At 36.6% G+C, this 20,407-nt stretch overlaps 1 protein-coding gene across 3 annotated transcripts; it reads left to right on the top strand.

Moving 5' to 3' along the window:
* Positions 1–529: 529 nt before the first annotated feature.
* LOC131537321 (zinc finger protein 501-like) lies at positions 530–20,271 on the top strand. 3 transcript variants are annotated; one of them, XM_058770657.1, is made up of 3 exons: positions 530–1,450; positions 7,500–8,625; positions 9,216–11,397. In XM_058770657.1, the coding sequence occupies exons 1-3, from the start codon at positions 925–927 to the stop codon at positions 9,280–9,282; spliced, it is 1,719 nt and encodes a 572-aa protein (XP_058626640.1). In that variant the 5' UTR covers positions 530–924; the 3' UTR covers positions 9,283–11,397. The 3 variants fall into 3 exon arrangements, with proteins under 3 accessions (XP_058626640.1, XP_058626641.1, XP_058626642.1); XM_058770658.1 differs by having other exon boundaries at positions 532–1,450; positions 7,500–8,381; XM_058770659.1 differs by lacking the exon at positions 9,216–11,397 and adding an exon at positions 18,975–20,271 and having other exon boundaries at positions 533–1,450; positions 7,500–8,381.
* Positions 20,272–20,407: the final 136 nt, after the last annotated feature.

The raw sequence follows: 20,407 nt of genomic DNA, 5'->3' as shown, positions 1-20,407 counted from the left end.
CAGTCTTCGTGAGTGTGGATTAGAGGAGAAAAACAAGCAAATTATTAGTCAAATATTTCTTTGAAAAATCACACAAAGTTGTTGCATGTAAATATGGAAATTAAGATAAATGAAAACACGTGACAATGATCAGATGTAGCCTATTTTAAAATAATAATAATAAAATAAAAAAAGAACATAGGATATGTGTTGGCCTATTTGTCCTTTCAAATTCAAAAAGTCAACTTTTTGAATTCAAAAGGAAAAATATAAACAAAAATATCCTATGTGAAAATATCCTGATCAAATATCATGGTTTTCACAGAAGGCATAGTCCCAGACTAAAATGTAAATCTAAGCTGTCTCATCTGAAATAAACTTCCTATGATTGATCTTAAAATATATCAATGCCTTTCTTTTGTCTCAAGATGGACACCAGTTATGTTTTTTTCCAAAGGTACATTCATAAAAATTACTTAAATGTCCTAATTGAACTATGGCCTAAAATCCTGGTTTCTAAGCCCTGTCAGTGAAACCAGGCCTATAATTTTAAGTTATTTTCATTTATTTGTGCAGATCGGCTTTTTTTAAAGGAAAAAATAAACAGCACACCTTATAGACGCACAAAGTAATTTTCCCCTTATTATTTCCCTCCTCTCGCCACTTCACACTCCAGTCCAGCGGGTGGCGCTAAAACACACACGTTTGTTTGCCAAACACCAGTAAACCTCAGAGGAAGAAGATTTAGCGCCCTCTCTGTTGTATTGTCTTGATGCTGGCTTAACAAAAACTGTTAGAAATGTAGTTTCTGTAAGCAGAAAAATAGTTTTTGAATCAGGTCAGTAAATACCTGTAATATTCTGATCTGACAGTCGTGACTAAGTTTTGAAGCAAGCAGGAATATCTGGAGGAGTATCATCTGAACTGAGATCTGCTGCTGTGAAGATGGTGTTTGTTAAAGAGTGTGAGGAGAACATGAGTGAACCAGAAACCTGGAGAATAAAACACGAGGAACCAGAAACCTGGAGAATAAAACACGAGGAACCAGAAACCTGGAGAATAAAACACGAGGAACCAGAAACCTGGAGAATAAAACACGAGGAACCAGAAACCTGGAGAATAAAACACGAGGAACCAGAAACCTGGAGAATAAAACACGAGGAACCAGAATCTTTGAGAATAAAACACGAGGAACCAGAACCGTTGAGAATAAAACAAGAGGAACAAGAATCTTTGAGAATAAACCACGAGGAACCAGAACCTTTGAGAATAAAACAAGAGGAACAAGAATCTTTGAGAATAAACCACGAGGAACCAGAACCTTTGAGAATAAAACAAGAGGAACAAGAAACATGGAGAATAAACCACGAGGAACCAGAAACCTGGAGAATAAAACAAGAGGAACCAGAACCCTGGAGAATAAAACAAGAGGAACCAGAACCCTTGAAAATAAAACACGAAGAACAAGGAGGTTGGTGTTTATTCTTCATTCATATACTGACTGTTTGTGCCACATTAGTCTTATGAAGCTTTAATCCTCTGGGGTCTGAGGGGTTTTGGGGCCCTGGAGAAGTTTTGACATGCCCTGACATTTGTGTTTTTTCAGTATCTTAAAAAAAAAAAAAAAAAACATTAAAGTCCGATGTCTGTATTCAGCACAAACTGCTACAATAATATGTGAGCAGAATTTTATTTTATTGGATCCTGTGATACTTTTTTCTTTGATTAATAAAAAGTTAGAAAGAACAGCATTTATTCAAAGTCTTTACTATCAATTTTATCCATTTAACATATCCTTGCTGAAAAGTATTAATTTCTTTAAGAAAGAAAGAAAGAAAAAAAAATACTGACCCCAAACTTTTGAATAGTAGTGTATATTGTGACACAAAATTTCTATTTTGAAATATTGTTCTTTTAAATCTTCTTTTATCACAGGTCCCAAAAATATTAAGCAGTACAATTGTTTCCAACACTGATTATATATAAATCAGCATATTAGAATGGTTTCTAAAGAGTCATGTGACACTGAAGACAGGAGTAGGTGTGGTGGAGTAATGATATATATAAAGGATAGTATTCAGTGTAATGAAATTCAGTGGATAAACAGCCAGGAGTTGGAATGTATTGATTTAAACATTGTTTTATCACCACAAATGTCGTTTACTCTTCTTGTAATTTATCGTCCCCCTTCTTCAAATTGCAAATTTTATGAAAAATTCATAAAGTAGGTCGTTATTATGGGTGATTTCAACATTAACTGGGAAGATAAATCCACTAGAAAAAATCTTAAACGGATAACTGATAGCTTTGATCTTAAACAGTTAATTAGTGGACCTACTCGAATAACTAATTCTACTAAAAGTCAAATTGACTTAATATTTAGTAATAGACCTGAGAGAATTGTGAAATCTTTTAACATGTTAACTGGCCTGTCTGACCATAATATGATCTTGATGACTAGGAAATTAACAAAGAAGAAGTTTAGCTCATTTGCTAAGAAATGTGAATCCTTTGGGATACCAAAGAATAACCAGGAGAATTTTAAATGCGCTATTCAACAGATAGAATGGGATAATCTGCTATCGGGTACTGATTATGAGAAAGATAGTCAAATTTTAACAAAAAGACTAGAAAATATTATTAAAGAATATACTTACAAATTTAGTTATAGAAAAAAAAAAAAAAACATGGTACCATGGATAAATGTAGATATTAAAAATTTGATGAAAGAAAGGGATCATGCTTAAAGAATCTCACTAAAAAGTAAACCAAGTCATGATAGACATTGATTTACTATGTTAAGGAATTGTGTGGTAAAGAAATTAAGAAAAACTAAAGCAGACTTCTTCCTTACCATAATAGATAAAGCAAGAGGCAATCCTAGAATTATTTGGAACCAGTTAAAAAAAAACTAACAGGACAACATAATGAAGACAGGACAATTTTAGAACTTAAATTAAAGGGAAAGTCAATAAACAATCCAGCTGAAGTAGCAGAAATTTTTAATCATCATTTTATTGACTCTGTAGATACCATTACACATTGCCTTCTGCCTGCGTATACTAATTTCTGTCCAGTTACAACAGTGGAGCCTGTTTTTAGTATAAGACCTGTTAGTGATTTGGATATTATGAGAACAATTAGATCTCTTAAACCATCTAGAGCAAAAGACAAATATGGTATGGATGTTATTATGCTCAAAGAGTCTAGCTCGACACTAATCAAACCTATTACTGGAATTATTAACCTTTCAGTTTCTCAAGGTAAATTTCCAAGTGTTTGGAAGTCAGCTGTTGTTGTTCCAATATTTAAAGATGGAGATCCCTTTTCTGTTGATAAGTATAGGCCAATCAGTATCTTACCCACCATTTCTAAGGTTATGGAGAAATTAGTTGCAGAGCAAATTAGTCATCATTTGAGTAATAGTTATTTTTCCTTGCATCAAATGCAGTTTGGTTTTAGAGCAAAGTATTCAACAGAGACGGCAAATAGTTTTTTTTTAGAGAAAATATTAAAACTCTTTTAGACAAAGGTGGTGTAGTTGGAGTCGTGTTCCTTGATCTGAAGAAAGCCTTTGACACCGTTAATCATAGAATTCTTATGTCTAAGTTATCTAGTTTCAATTTATCTTTGCATACACTCAATTGGATAGAATCATATCTGTCAGATCGACTTCAGTGTACAAAATCACCAATCAACTGATTTAGGTACTTCTACTGGTGTTCCTCAAGGATCTATTTTGGGTCCACTGTTCTTTGCTCTCTATATAAATGATCTTCATTTGGCATGTCCTGGTATTAATATACAAATGTATGCGGATGATACTGTAATCTATTTACATGGTAATAGTTTCACACAAGTTGCAAATGACCTTACAAATCCCATGGTTAATGTGTCGCATGGCTAAAAGAGAATTGCTTGCATCTAAATGTTTCCAAAACAGTATGTATGTTTTTTTCTAAGTCAAATAGTTTTACTAAAGAGCCGGATGTTTATGTGTCAGGGCTGAGGCTGCAGGTAGTGTCCCAATATAAATACCTTGGAATACTGTTTGAATCTAAACTTACATTTACAGCTCAGGTTAAAAAAGTTTGTAAGCAGGTTAAGTTCATTCTCTATAATTTTAGGTTTATATGAGATTATATGTCATTTGACGCAGCTAAGATGTATATGCATTCTATGGTTATTCATCACATGACTTACTGTTTAACGACTTGGTCTCAGGCGAGTTTAATGACTCTAAAACCATTAGAGTCCTTATATAAACGTACACTTTCATCAATTTTCATCATTGTTCGATATTGAAAAAGTATAATCTACTGAGGAAAACATGATTAAGTATGCAAATGCATGCTTGATGTGTAAGATCATTTATGGTTTAACTTCTCCCCCTCTTAATCAGTTAGTCAACGTTAGAACAACTGTTTATCGTTCTACAAGAGGTGCATTGAGAGGAGACTGTATTATACCACTTAGATGGAGTGAGTTTAGTCAATCCGCATTTTCTGTTAAAGCTACACGAGAATGGAACACTATTGCGACAACCATAAGAGATCTAGATACATATAAGGTATTCAGGCTTCAATTAAAAAAATGGTTAATTAGTACTCAGTTATGTAAACATTAGAATTATATATTGGTGGCTGTCCTTTTTATTTTGGATTGTGTTATGTATTTGTTTTTATTATTACATTTCTATTGATTGTTCTTATTAATATATTGTTTTATGGATTGTGCTATGTAATTGTTAAATGTTAAATTGTCAACTATTATGTATTCTAATCACATTTTTTTAAGGTGACTTGTAACATCTGTCCAGGGACTACAGATGAAAAATAGCCTTTGGCTAATTCTGGTACATTTACAGAAATGTTTTATTAATGTACAATGTCCCTGTTAACTAAACAAAATAAATTAAAATAATTTTTTTTTTTTTTTTAAAGTAATGATGCTGAAAATTCAGCTTTGCTTCACAGGAATACATTCAATTTTAAAATATATATAAGTAGAAAACCTTTATTTTAAATTGCAAAATATTTCACAATATTATTATGTATTTTTTATCAAATAGATACAGCCTTGATGAGCATATAAACTTCTTAAAAAACTACTTTACTGATCCCAAACTTTTGAACGGCAGTGTATTATACTGTTAAAAAAAAAAAAAAAGTTTTCTCAGGCAACCTAAAATGTACATCTTTGAGTTATATCAAGGGTCAAATATAAATAGCACATTAAAGTTAAAAGTTACACGCTTTTTCTATGTGTGCGTTGTACAGGGTATAAAGAATGTTTTTGCTCAGGTGGCCAAAATGTCCGCCCAATAGAGAAAAGTTTTGCTCAGCAAGAAAAAAAAATAGAGGGAACATTAGCCATAACTATGTCAGCATCACTTGGCCACTGAGTGTAGTTTGGGTTCCTCCTCAATGCATCCTATAAATGTTGTCACAAGTCATGCACACATCCAGTCTGTTTTTCTTCAGCACCAATGACTTCCATAGTAGGTAAAAATATACTATGGAAGTCAGTGGTGCTCATCAACTGTTCAGATCCCAACATTTTTCAAAATATCTTCTTTTGTGATCAGCAGACGAAACTCATACAGGTTTGGAACAAGTGGGGAGTAAATGATGACAGAATTTTCATTCTAAAAGTGAACTACTTTAATAAAAGTAAATTTTGCATGCTTCCCATCTCAAGCTCAGTGCTTTTATAGGACTGTAACGATTACCGGTTTGACGATAAATCATGATAAAATTCCCTATGGTTAGTATTACCGTTTCATATTTTAGTTATCATTAAAACCGTATTCGATTACCACGATTTGAACAAATCACGATAAATAAATATACTCCAGCATAAAGCACAGTTTTCAGTAACAGTCTCATGTGCGCACAGCAGCAGAGTAGTGTAGGGTTTGATATGTAAATTATTTAATTTAGCTCAAAGGGAATCATTTACGATTTTATAGGGAATTTGAACAGAATCCCTGTTTTGCGGCTGATCACTGAGTCGGCCGGCAATTCACTGAACGAGCCGTATAACATTAACTCTGCACTGGATATTAAAATCCAAAATATAGTGAAAACACTATTAATAAGCACAGTAACAAGATCGGCAGATTAAGACATTAACTTGTAAGCACAAAACACAAGATACTTCTCTTTTCAATATAAATAAGACTTTATTTATATAAACCTAAGACAAACTAATCTAACACATGAACACACGCATTCACACGTTGCAGAAAGAGAGAAAGGATGAGTTTAGAGAATGAGAATGTGAAATCCCAAGTTTATAGCAATATGTGCCATCACATAGAACTGAACAACCATCAATCACTTAATTAACCCTCGCATTGAGTTTCTCAATGAGGCTAAAATTTATATTAAATGCACCAGCTCAGAATCTGGAGGTTACTTGCGTTGCGTTGCGTTGCCTTGTGTTACAGGGATTCCCTTTTGTCGTCGTCGTTGCAGGAAAAGGGGTTTCCCAAGTGCTGATTGGCTGGACGTTCAGTAGTCGTTGAAGTGATGTCTTGGGCGTTGGCTGAGGATGCAGAGTTGGTCTGGTTGAAGTTTCGAGGCGGTCACAAGCTCGAGTTGAACTCGGAGACAAGGCGTGGCGGCAAAACTTAAACTGAGAACACGAAACTCGCAACGGAAAATAAAAGAAAAGAAAAGAAATAAAGGGTGTAACGAGACTAGGTGGTTTTTCTTCTCATCGTGGCGGAAAAGCTGGGAGGTTTTAAAAGAGTGCTGAGGGAATTAATGAATTAATTATATGAATGTACCTCTGAAGGTTTTGACTGTCTTCATAAACGATTCAATAGCATATTGTTTTCATCTTCGCTCCATGTAATACCTAAAGGAAGTGTTCTTAATTGCAATACTGCTTTATCCACGGAGTTTACGGGAAACAGCTGTTAATTAGCGCCACCTAGTGTCAGAGAGTGGATTTACAGAGACTTATATTTACATTCAACTGGTGTGCAGTTTCTGTCTGGCCAAAAATGGACAAAAGTTGCATGCCCTGCTGTAAATTTTGACCGGTTAATGAAAAACAAGCTTATGTGGATTCTACACATTTAAACAATTCAGATAAATTATCTAGAATTATTTATGGAGCCGATAAAATACATATAATCAATTATCATTGTGACTTAATCATTTTCTTTATTTAAAGGCTGCAATGTGAGGTTTACCTTTTTATGAAACTTTTTCAAAGCTTTATTTGAACATTTTTGATTAGATATTTGAACATGCTATTAAACTGTTGTCAGTAAAGTTGTCATTTAAAATACGAACATCATTGGTAACGTTATTGTTTTAGTGATTATGCAAACAAAATGTCATTTTATTTGTTGTTTGTTGATTTTTAAATATAAAACGTGGAAGTGATTTATGTGTCGGTACTTTTTGAACATCTCCAGCTCATTTTAACAATACCGTGATAATACTGATAACTGTGATAATTTTGGTCACTATAATCGTGATGAGAAATTTTTACTTTTATTTCAGAGTTGATTGAAGAAAAAGAGGAGGATGAAGAATCAAGTGAAGTTGAGAAGAAAAATCATGTCAAAACTGGAGTAAAAACTTTGAGTTGCTCTCAAACCAAAAATAAAGATTTAAAGAAAAGAAGAGCCAAGAAATCTTTCACCTGCACTCAGTGTGGAAAGAGTTTGACAAGCAAAACAAGTCTTGTGCGTCACATGAGAATTCATACTGGAGAGAAACCATTCACTTGTGATCAGTGCGGGAAGAGTTTCACACAGTCATCAAACCTTAAGGTACACATGAACATCCACACTGGAGAGAAGCAGCATGCATGTGAACAATGTGGTAAAATGTTTTTATGGGCTTCAGTACTGAAGGAACACTTGAAAGTTCATACAAAGGAGAAGCCCCGTTCATGCCATTTGTGTGGTAAGAGTTTTTTGCGTCTACAAAATTTGAAAGTACTACAGAAAATACATACTGCTGTGGGAGAGTACATGTGCTTTAAGTGTGAAAAGACTTTTACTTCAGCGACCTGTTTAAAACCGCACGAAAGGATGCAAACTGGAGAGAAACCTTATAAGTGTTCACACTGTGACAAGAGATTCAATAAGTCAGGGGACCTTAAAATACACAAGAGGATCCACACTGGAGAGAAACCTTATATGTGTTCACACTGTGACAAGAGATTCATTAAGTCAGGAGACCTGAAAATACATGAGAGGGTCCACACTGGAGAGAAACCTTATAAGTGTTCACACTGCAACAAGAGATTCAGTCAGTCAGTACATCTGAAAACACACGAGAGGATCCACACTGGAGAGAAACCTTATAAGTGTTCACATTGTGACAAGAGATTCAGTAAGTCAGGAGACCTTAAAATACATGAGAGGATCCACACAGGTGAGAAACCTTATAAGTGTTCACATTGTGACAAGAGATTCAATAAATCAGGAGATGTGAAAACACATGAGATGATCCACACTGGTGAGAAACCTTATAAGTGTTCACACTGTGATGAGAGATTCAGTCAGTCATCAAATCTGAAAAGACACGAGAGGATTCACACTGGAAAGAAACCGTATCACTGCACTGCACATAGGAAGCGTTTCATTCAATCATCTGCTCTACACAGTCATACAAAAAAGTAAGGTTCCGTACACACGGAGATGAATTTAGCTGTATACTAGGGATGTCAGTCGATTAAAATGTAATTAATCTATTGAATTAATCTAATTAATTACATGACTTGTTGATTGATTTAATTAATCACAAAATAATTGACAATACCAACAAAATATCATTTAAAGCTATTTTTTGTGTTAAATGAGAAAGTATCAAGTAGACATTACAAATTGTAGCTTTACAAAGAAATATTTAATTGATTACACATCAACATGTAATCTAACGGCCTAACATAAACTATGGAACATAAAAGAAGATCATTTGAAAAACATCTCATTATTTTTTGTTTATATCCCTGCTTATGTGATATCGTATGATATAAATATGAGACAAAAACTCATACAGGGGCATTTTTTTGGCAGCGGCTATTTGCACTAAGTGTAAATAGCAATTAGATGCTATTTATACTAAGTCAAAATAGCACATTTTCTCTGTATCTCTGTGGCAGAATTACAGCACCACATACTGGTCTGACATATATACTACATCATTTTGAGTCAGTTTCAATAGTTGTGTAAGCAGATATTTCTTGAGACTATGCCTTGTTTACAGAAGAACGAGGGGGGATAAAAGTTCAGACAGGGAAAGCTCTGGCTTCGCGCAGATGAGCCCTAAGTAGATCATCTTCAGGTCCAGCACTTTCAGATCTGATGCTGCCTCCTCACCAAATGCAAAACAATAATGCATCAAGCAATAAAATATTATCTGGATAAATCTGTTCTAAACAGACATTACAAGTGACATAAAAAAGAAACATTATCTAAAGTTTTTACAGTCAATAAAGTTCATCTTCATCTTCAAAACCAGCAGATTCAACTGAGATTCAGATCAACTCAAACATGGAGTTCCTCTCCAAAGAACAATGTCAAAAAGTGTTATCCTTGTATGCCATTTTGCTTCGTGATATAAGTGATATCATTGTGTTTTCTTATGAGTTTCATATTATGTTCAATTGTCTTATAATGCATATGTATCACTTGTAGTTTGCTTACTCTTTCATGAAGGAAAGTAGATGCTTTTTACAAACTGTTCTTGTTCAGGACACTGTTTCTTGTTCAACACTTTTAAGAGAGACTGGGATTTAATTTTAATTTGTTCTTCATTGTTGTTTTTAAAATGACTGGGTTATTCTTCCATTTAAGATGTATTTAGAAAATGCAGATGCAAGACATACTGTCATGTAGTTTTGCAACTGTTTCTTCTGTGCTTCTCTTGTAAATAAGGATGAATAGCTGAACCCGGTATTAAACGAACCCTGTGGCTAAATTACGAAAGACTGTAGTATTGATAACCTCTAATGTTAACTGTTCTGCTTTTGGTGCGGGTTAAATTAAGGAAATACACTTACAGTTTGTTACTGCTACATAAATATTGTCAAGCTAACTGTATCTTGACAACTGTTTCTACATGTGACAATATCAAGACATTCGTCACTGATGTTTTTTCGTTATTTTGCAATCCAGAAATGAGATCTCTCTGTTACTTTAGGGCTGTGCAATTAATCTAATTTTATTTACGATTGAGTTTGACTTTCGAGGATTATGAAACTGCAAATGTTTCAACAATGATTTCATTAACAGCATGCATTTTGAAGCAGTTGATTTAAATGTTGGTTAAATTAATAATAAATATATACATAACATTTTACTCCTGTGGAAACTGTAATGCTAGAATTGCACGTCTGAAATAGATGTTGTTCAATCAGGACAAAAAGAAATACACACACAATTCAGAGAAATAAACCTGAAAACATACGGTACAGACTTAAGCCCTGTTTGGACGGTAATTGTTTCTCAGGGGGACATAAGTGATTTTCACCATTTTCAGGGAGTAGTTGGGATTTTAATGCCGCCCGAATCCAGGATGTCGGTGTTTTTCTTTCACCACCCCCGTAAAAATCCCCGGCCAAATTACCTACTGTTTTTTGAAAAACACCAAGGTCGTGTGGTAATTTAATTGCCGAGTTTATGAGAAGAAATTGATTCAAAATTCAGTGTATAAACCCTTTTCGAGCACTCCAGAACACCGTAAGGTAACTGTTGTACATCGGTGTAATTTGCATACATATTTATTTCTGAAATGCTGGAAAGTATTTAAAAGAACAATACTTCATAACTGCTCCACCACAGCGAGTGAGAGCAGAAAGAGAAGAAAAACACCTACAAATTCCAAATGGGTCTTTATTATGGCAGCAGCAGCAGGTATGCAATACAATTTTAAAATGTGCAGGCCTAATATAAACCGATTATATATCACGTATATATACACAACTATAGTGGGTCTATTTTCCTATTTTTAAACAGCAGATTTAAATAATAAATATGACTATATATTATAAAATATGCTTGGAATAATAAGAATACATTTATATAATAATAAGTATTTTAAAGTACATTTTACACAAGAATAAATGTGACTGGCCACGTGAGCAGCGCGTTCCCGGGTTCGTAGGATCACAGATCTCACTCCTCCACTGGGAATAAATCACCATCCGAATCCATGAGTTTTATCACTAAGGTGATATGTAAATTTATTAATACAGACGTCCATATGAGAAACAATTACCGTCCGAATCGGGTTTAGATATGAAGCTTCATTTCCAAGTTGATGCAAGGTAAGTTTTTAATTTCAATACAGTATAGAGCAACATAGTAACAGAGGCTTCTATTGTAATATTTATTGTACGTTCAAATAAATTTCTGATACTAATACCAGATATATTTTCATGTTTAATATTTCCTGCATAACTACGCACATAAAGAAATATATTTTGTGTTGGATCACCTGTGTCGTCAAAAGACACACCAACCTAAACGATTTCAATATATGGCTTATCCTGCCCAAAAAGACCATAAACATTGCAGATAACATCTGAAGTAAACATTAATTTATGGCAGCGGCTATGTACACTGTGTAAATAGCAATCAAGTGCAATTAGCAATGGATGCTATTTACACTAAGTGAAAATAGCAGTATTTTTTAGTGATATGCTATTTACACTAAGTGCAAATAGCTACAGATTATATTTTATACTATTATAAACAGTATATTTATACTACTATTTATACTACTTATTACAAATAGTGGTAGTTATCTGCACCTTAGTATTGTAGTAGTACATTATAAAACAGTATGCAATAAGTTATTGAGTGTAAATTTAAAATTTTAATTATTAAATGGATGCCACCTTATTGGGACAATAAAGCCCTCCCTACACCTACCCTAACTCTACCCGATACTTTATTTTCAACTTTTTGATTATTTCCTTAATTTTTATTGAAAATAAATGCTTTTCTGATGTGATGTGAAATTTGAAAAAAAAAAAAATGTTCACCAAAAGGCAGATTCGAACCTGGGTCGTTCGCATCAAAAGGGCTCCGACATGTTTTACCATCATCACCACTGGAGCTGACGATTGATGATTTGATTTGTAATGTTGACTAGCCCAATCACACGCTGGTGACCGGAGTTAGTGTAAATAGCCTCTGCCAACAAGGCAGGCTATTTGCACTTAGTGTAAATAGACACTCCGTTAATTTACACACACATATCCTAAAAACTAGTCCTGTGTGACTGATACGCTTCAAATCGGGTGATTTTCAGTCTGTGTTTTGCCTGTCAGTGATGCTCTCAGCTGGTAGGGAATAGTAAGATGGCTGATTGAACACTTCGCCACTTGATGACAGTTTTGAGCGTGTAAGAATTACAGAACCTCAGACACTTTGAACTTCTGAGATGGACAACACACACACAGTTTATTAACATACAGACATCTGTTTCCACATCCCACTGAGAGAAAATGTGGGAAAATGCCTCTCACATATGCATCAGTTCCTTTTCATCCCCTTCCTTTCCCTCACCCATCCTTCCCTTCACTCAACTCACTCGGAATGCTCAATAGTAGAATATAATGGTCTACATCATGGTTCCTCAAATCTTTCCCTGGAGGACCAATCTGCTGCAGAGTTTAGCTCCAACCCTGATCAAACTCACCTACCTGCGATTTTCTAATGATATTGAAGACTCTGATTAGCATGCTCAGGGGTTTGATTAGGGTTAGAGCTAAACTCTGCAGGAGTGGCCAAGATTTGAGGATGCCTGGTCTACATGAATGCAAATGATATTTAAAGTCATGTTTGGTATTATTTGAATTGTCTCAGGGCTTCTGGTACAATGGTCTCATTCTTACAAGAAGTAAACTAAAAGGTAATACAGATCCTAAGAGTTTAGAGATATTTTGCATATTGTAGAGGGCAGGTCAGTTCCCAGTGCTTTTCACGCAGAATTACCTTTTGTCCCAAAAGGTGTTAACTCGATCAATGCAAATTCCAATTTTTAGCTCATGTCTCCATCTTGGGGGATGTTGTTCTTGGTCTGAAGTACTTAAGGAAAAGTTGCAAAAGGATTGAGGACTTCTGTAGCTGGAATGAGCCCATAGGATGAAGTGTGTTCACACACTTCATTCTATGTATTTTTCTGAAGTCAGGTATACTTAAATTCATCTTTGAGATTTTGATGTTTTGTATTGATTTGATATCTTTGAATTGGCTGTATGATTGGCATAATACATATTTACCTGACTGATAATGAATTGTTACATTTGATTTTTATTCGGACTTACTCTGAAATTATTTTCTCAAGTAGATTAAGTGAAGGCGTATGTTACCGCAAACATGCGTCCAGGGTTAGTACAGACTAGATCTCAGGTTAGATGGAGCATGGGGCACATCAAGTGAGTTTCTAGATTCCTGACTAACTGCTTGACTTTAGTTAAGTTGTTATATAGTTGCATTAACTATGGGGGACTAGATAAAATACTGTCGAAATACTAGCATGGTTCGGGCATATTTCATAGTACTAGCAATAACCTCTGGTTTTTGTCTCAGATATAGTTAAGTTGTTATGTAGTTAGATCAACTATAGGGGGCTAGATCAAAACACTATTGAAGTATTAGCATATTTCATAGTGCTAGCCATAACCTCTGATTATTGTCTAAGCTTTATTCAAGTTGTTATATAGTTAGACTAACTATAGGGAGCTAGATAGAAACACTATTGAAGTATCATAGTGCTAGCCATAACATCTGATTATTGTTTGAGCTTTAACTAAATTGTTACATAGGTGACTGTAGGGGGCTAAACAGAACCACTATTTAAAAATGACAAGCATGAAGCGGTCTAATAAATAGTTAGTCAACCTCTGACTAATGATCAGACTGGAGGGTTTGTGACCGTGAGTTATGTTATGTATTACTCGTGTTTTCTAAGAAATACATGTGAGACGAGAGTGAGCGTTCAACTAAAACTTGCCGTTTATTTTCTTTCAAAGACACTACTGGATTAACTATGGCGTTTGCATACTCATAACGTAACATAGGAAAGTGTATAGGAACATAGAAGGGACCATTTGCGTTTCACAAATACACAACATATTTCCTCCCTCCTAATCTAAGCAGTGAGAAAATAAACATTACTTTAATCTCAAATGTATATTCAAACATACATTTCCAAAAAATAACAATACAGCAACTTTTTTTTTTTTTTTTTAAATGTAACTAGGGAATGAGGGTTGACTACCTCTATTCCCAGACATAACCCTGGGGATTATTCTGCCTCAATGCTGTGAGTTTGTCTCTAATTAGAGTATAAGTCTATTAGGAGGTCGACGTTCTCTCTGTGGATATGGCCGATTCGTTGGTACGCTCACAGTCACAGTCTTTTTCACGGGAGTTTGGTCTGAAAAGGGCATTGACGGACTTGTACTTGGAACAGTCTCCTTCACCGGGCTTGGTGAAGTCTCAGTCAGTGCATTTTCAAGGATTGGTGTGGAAGAATGCCTAGACAGCTGGTGGTAATCTGGAGCAGTTTCTAGGTAAGGATCTGTTGTCACCTGTTCTTTGGAGCTGTCACAAGAATTTGCAGCTAGTAACTGGTCTACATGTCTTTTCCAGATGAGGTGACCATCAGCGAGTCGACTGTGTAAGACACTGGCCCAGTTTGTGCAATCACAATTGCTGGTAACCATTTGACACCCTTTCCGTAGTTACGAGCCGGCACCTTGTCTCCAGGTCTGAAACAACGATGTTTTGCTTTTAGACGTCGTTCCATCTGTATGTTTTGTTTTGCTTGAACAGTCTATTTTGTTTTCTGAGGTTTCAACAAATCCAGATGAGTGCGGAGCTGTCTTTTGAACATTGCGGTGGCAGGAGACACTTTGGTGGTGGCATGGGGAGTGTTTCTATAAGAGAGTAGAAAAGTGTTGAGGCGTTGATTGAGTGATCCTTTACCCTGTGTCGACTTAAGAGCTTGCTTCAGTGTCTGGACAAACCGCTCAGCAAGACCGATTGTGGACGGATGATAAGGTGCTGATCGAATATGTTGAATTCCGTTGGCCTTCATGAAAGCCTCAAACTACTCTGAGACCAGCTGAGGCCCATTGTCACTGACAAGATGCTGTGGGAGGCCAAAACGACCAAAAATTGAACAAAGGGCTTCCACAGTTTTCACAGATGAAATGCTTTTCATTACTTCAACCTCTGGCCATTTGCTATGGGCATCAAGAAGAACTAAACACATATGGTCTTCCAATGGCCCTGCAAAATCAACATGGACGGTTCCTCAGGCCATTGCCAGGGATGTAACGGGGCTGGCTGAGGGGTATTTCTCAGCTTTTGACATGCACTGCACGATTTGGCCTTTTTTGCATATTGAGTTCAACTGTCACCTCAATTACCCCGATAACAGGAACTATCTCACCAGTGTAGGTCTTCAGTGTGACGTTGGAGGGCTGAGGGGTGCGATGTGGCAGCATTTCTTTAAATGTTGTTTCTGACACCAATGAAACTGCAGCTCCTGTGTCCACCTGCATACGTCCTGGTTTTCTGTCCAGAAAAGGAGTCACCCAGTAACCTCGTTCATCTCCTGAAACAGATAAAACACATAAAGCATCCTCGTCCTCTGTTTCCGAATTACTCTGTGTTTGCTGGGTGTTTTCCATTTGATTCACAAGCTTTTGTTTGAATTTTTGATGATGTTTCTTTGTAGGTCCCGTGTTTTTACTTGATTGTGTCTTTTTGTTTTTGCAGGCACGCTCAATGTGGCCTTTCTTGCCACAATTTTTAGTTCATGTCCTTGCACCAACAATCTCCAGGCTGATGCCCCACTTTTCTGCATCGATAACATGCCTTTTCTGAGTTTGACTTGCGTCTGAATAAACCTTGTGCACTTGAGCAGATGCACTTAGTTGTTGTGCCTCTTTTGCAGCCATTTCCATCGACGTGCTGATCTCCATGGCCTTCTGTAATGTTAAGTTACTTTCAGTTAGTAGTCGCTTTTGTATAGCCTCACTCCGGAGACCACAGACAAGCCTGTCACGTATAGTGTCACTCAGTGACTGGCCAAACTCACAGTGTTCGGATAATCATTTCAACACTGCCACAAATTGAGAAATAGATTCACCATCTTGCTGATTTCTTTTGTGGAACTGGAATCTCTCAGTGATAATCAGTGGTTTAGGTGAATAGTGCTCTTTGAGCAAACTCACTATTTCCTGATAGGGCTTGTCACCTGGTTTGTCTGGCTGTGTTAAACTCCGAAGCAGATTAAACGTCTTCACACCCATGACACTCAGAAAGGTTGGCACTATAGCTTCATCTTTGATTTCGTTTGCCAGCACGAAGTAGTCAAAACGTTCAGTATAGGCACTCCACTGTTAAATTGATTCGTCAAATGATCCAATACTACCGATTAATCCAACCATTTTGTTTTATTCACTCCTCTCTTTGTGTTTCTCTGTTCGTCAGCTCTTGCGATTCCTCTCCCCTCTTAATCCGCATTCCGTTGTCTGCCTCTTTCCTGTCTTTCACTCTAGTTCCTTCCAGCGAAGACAGTTCCTTCTGCTCAGACCATCGCGGCTCTCTGTACGGAGTCGCCATGCATTCACTCTGCTTCTCTCTCGCGGAGGATAGTGTGGTCGAGACGAGGAATTCACGCCGCGAACATCTATATCTTCAAATACTGACTATCTCTATGAAAACAACAATCTCGCGTGGTACTAAACGTCCTCGTCGCCAGTTATGTTATGTATGTTACGCGTGTTTTCTAAGAAATACACCTCACGAGTGTGAGCGTTCAACTAAAACTTGCCGTTTATTTTCTTTCAAAGACACTACTACAATAACTACGGTGTTTGCGTACTCATAACGTAACATAGGACAGTGTATAGGAACATAGAAGGGATAATTGTGCGTTTCGCAAATACACAACAGGGTACATGTACATTGGTCGGCATGATACACCTAATGTTTCCTAATGAACGAGTAATAAAGTAAAGAGATAACTAGAATAATCAAATGTCAGAAGAATAATAATTAGAAACAGACGAATAAATTTGCATTTCAACCTAAATTCAAGGTCATAGTAAAAATGGAGTCAGATTAGATAATAAAATGGAGTCAGATTAGAATTTATCCTAAACTTAATAACTTTGCACGCTGAAAAGACCGAACACACAGGAAACCTTAATCCACCATTGGATGCCTTCGTTGGGTCAAGTGCGTAGACCTGCGCAATGAGCGATCCAGTCATTATATAGATCAGCAGTTTACACAAAGCACCATAACATGATAGATATGCAGAGGCTGCACTGTAACTAGTTAATTATTAGGAGTTTGTAGGTTTAAAGGCAGGGTAGGTGATTTGGTTCAAAAGCATTTTTTTGATATGCTGGTTGAAAATCTTGATAGCAATCACTAAGTTAAGTGGTCATGTACATTGTTTGTGGAAGGCGAAAAACCATACAATTTGCGACCAATCAGATTATTTGGTCAGAACATTACGATAGGCTGTCCTCTCTGCCAAGTTTATCACAAATCAAGAGAAAAAAAATAACGCTGCATGCTTTTAGGACTTTCGTAAAACAGGGAACCAATGCAGCTTTCCCAATGCACAGGCCTACGCATTTAAAAAAAGTTGTCTTGAAGTCGTGCATCTTCAGAAGTGGAGCCAGTTAAAATTAGATTAAATTTAGATTAAAATTAAAATGGATTAACATTGGAATTCCTTATGATTTAACACTATTTGCTTAAAGTTTTGTTTTTGATGAGAAATAAAACCATTTTATATATATATATATATTTTTTTTTTCAACTGATGTGATGACAGTGATTAACCTCATTCTTTTGTCTCTATTCATAAAGACACATTTGCATAGATGGGTGAACAATCACCTGATTTTGTAAATGTGGTCAATTACATTTGCATTAAGCACCCAGTTGGCGCTTGTCTATAATTTAAATAGCTTACATTCACAAAATGAGCCTACAACAGCAGAAATACACCTTTTTAATTAAAGTAAAGGTCCATGTTTAATTAAATTGTCAATGAAATTAAAATGTAAAATGAAATGAGAAAAAAAACTTATATTGTATTTCAATTTAGATTTATACATGCAAATATTTCCATCAGTGTGGAACCGTCAGGCCCAGGAAGGGCCTAAACTATTGTAAAATAAAGTACAATACCACAGGTACCACCTGCTATGGCCGCCTGAGCTCCCAGCTCCGCCATGGCCTCTGTCTGTCTGTTCCGCTCTGGAGGTCCCCGTCCTGTGTTCCTGTCCATGTCCATGTCTGTCCTGAGGGGCCTCCAGAGTGCCCACCCCCCCTCCCTGGTGGAACTGTTACGGGGGGAGTTATGTCAGTCCTCTGTTGTGTGTGTCATGTGTTCCCGCCTCTTGTTTCCATATTTGGTCATGTTCCTGTCCTTGTTCTGTGTGATTATTAGTTTATTCAGTTCAGGTGTGTCTAATTATCTGTGATTGTCATGTGTATTTAGTTCCTGCCTGTTTAGTTAGTTTTCGTCTGGTCTACTCGTTATTCCCCGGTGTTCCTGTCTGTGTTAACCTTGCCTTGTCTTGCCCTGCCTTGTCTGGATTAATTAAAGACTATTATTTTGAAGTTACTCCTCGTCTGTGTGTTCCTCGTTCCTCCCTGCTGTGTGCACCGTGACAGGTGCGATCGACTAATGAAGCAGTCTAATGAAAATGCATAATATATGATATAGTTAGTTGATGATTATTTGTTCTGTGCATTTTGTTTGCTAATTATCTCACTAAAGGTTAGTGATGTTTTTGTTTGTTTGTTTCATTAAAATACATCGTAAATTCACTCACCTTGCAATAAATGCCTCCCATGAAGCGTCAGTAACGTATCTGTCTGTAGTATTCCCTCCTCCACACACACATTCAAATTTCCTCTGCTTTAATTTCATTGGTTGAATCTGTGAACCAATCATTTTCCTTTCTGTCCTCAGAACATGTTTGAGTAAGTAAAACTCCCATCTGCACAGACCGAACGTGTCTCCAGAGAGCAAACGGATCTGCTCATGCGCAAGCAAATAGGTAGGCTAATTCTTATACATTTTTATATTTATGTAGCCTACACAATAATATTCTTTTACACTGTAATCTTTTTATTTTTAATATTTGGCATGTTTGTGTGCTGCTGCGCATCCCTGTGTGTAATAAGCAAAGTGAACGTGCATTGTGGACCCGCCCAGAGGCGCATTTTCTACTAACGCGCTCTTTAAATAACAAAAAAAAATATTGCTGTCACAAGCCAGGCCTCTGTGGCTCTCTCCGATCACCACCGGAGGGCACCCTCACCCGAGTACTAACACGCTTATGGACTCCATTTCCCACACACCCCGTACCTAGGACTAATCACCGCCAGGTGTTCTCCATCAATCCAATTATATAGGCACACTCACACTCTCCTCCAACGCGAAGTCTTGTTTAGCCTGTCTGACATTTCTGAGCGTTTTACTTTGACTGTTCTTCCGTGTTTGATCCTGTACTGCCTTGACCTTTGGAATTCTCTGCCACCTGCCCCTTTGATTGTTTGCTTGGACTCTGACCTGATTCTTGCCTGCCGCCTCCCCCGACCCAAGCCTGGTAAACGTTTATGATCCTGGTTCACTGTGTTATCCTAGACGCTGTTGATTGACCTCTGTCTGCTTGTTATACTGATCTTAAATAAACACTGCAAATGGATCCGATTGCCTCTGACTCCGTGTTACAATTGCACCATTGACTTTAGACCAGGTTTGAGTTGGTCTATGGCGCAGTCTATTTTCAGTTCCTCAAAATAGCAATGCGCCAACAATGCACCTGAACACACCTCTTTTTTAGACCAGCACGCCCATGGGCGCACAAATGGGTGCTAATGCATTTGCTATTTAAACAACGTGGTGCAGGATGGGGAAATGAGAACTGTGTCAGGCTGAAACTAGCAAACTTGCGCTGCACCTTGCGCCACATTGCGCCGGGTGTATGATAGGGCCTCTTGTGTCAAGCTAGAAGGAAGAGATGATATCAGAATACTTTCTGTATAGACTTCTGCAAGGAATGGAGATAAAAGTTCAGAGAATGTCTTATAAAACTCTGTTGTAATACCATTGTTCCCTAGAGACTTGTTGACTTTGATGATTAATGGAATCGATAGGTTCCTCAAAACAGATAGGCTCATCACATCGATTTTTGTCATCTGCAAAGTACAGATGTAATCTACAGTAATCAGGTCAACTATTGAGTCTAAAAATGAGAACACATCATTTTCACCAAGCCTAGAGGTGCGTAACAACTTATAAAAATTATAGCAATAATCAGAAACTGTCTTGGGGTCATATGTAAGGATACCATCAGCATTTAGACATGCTAAGCTGAAGAAGTATGCAGAATTTGGTTT

Source organism: Onychostoma macrolepis, chromosome 03, assembly GCF_012432095.1.
Source record: "Onychostoma macrolepis isolate SWU-2019 chromosome 03, ASM1243209v1, whole genome shotgun sequence".
NCBI classification, from domain to species: Eukaryota; Metazoa; Chordata; class Actinopteri; order Cypriniformes; family Cyprinidae; genus Onychostoma; species Onychostoma macrolepis.
Note: the sequence above shows the minus strand (reverse complement) of the source record. Positions and strands in the feature narration are given on the sequence as shown.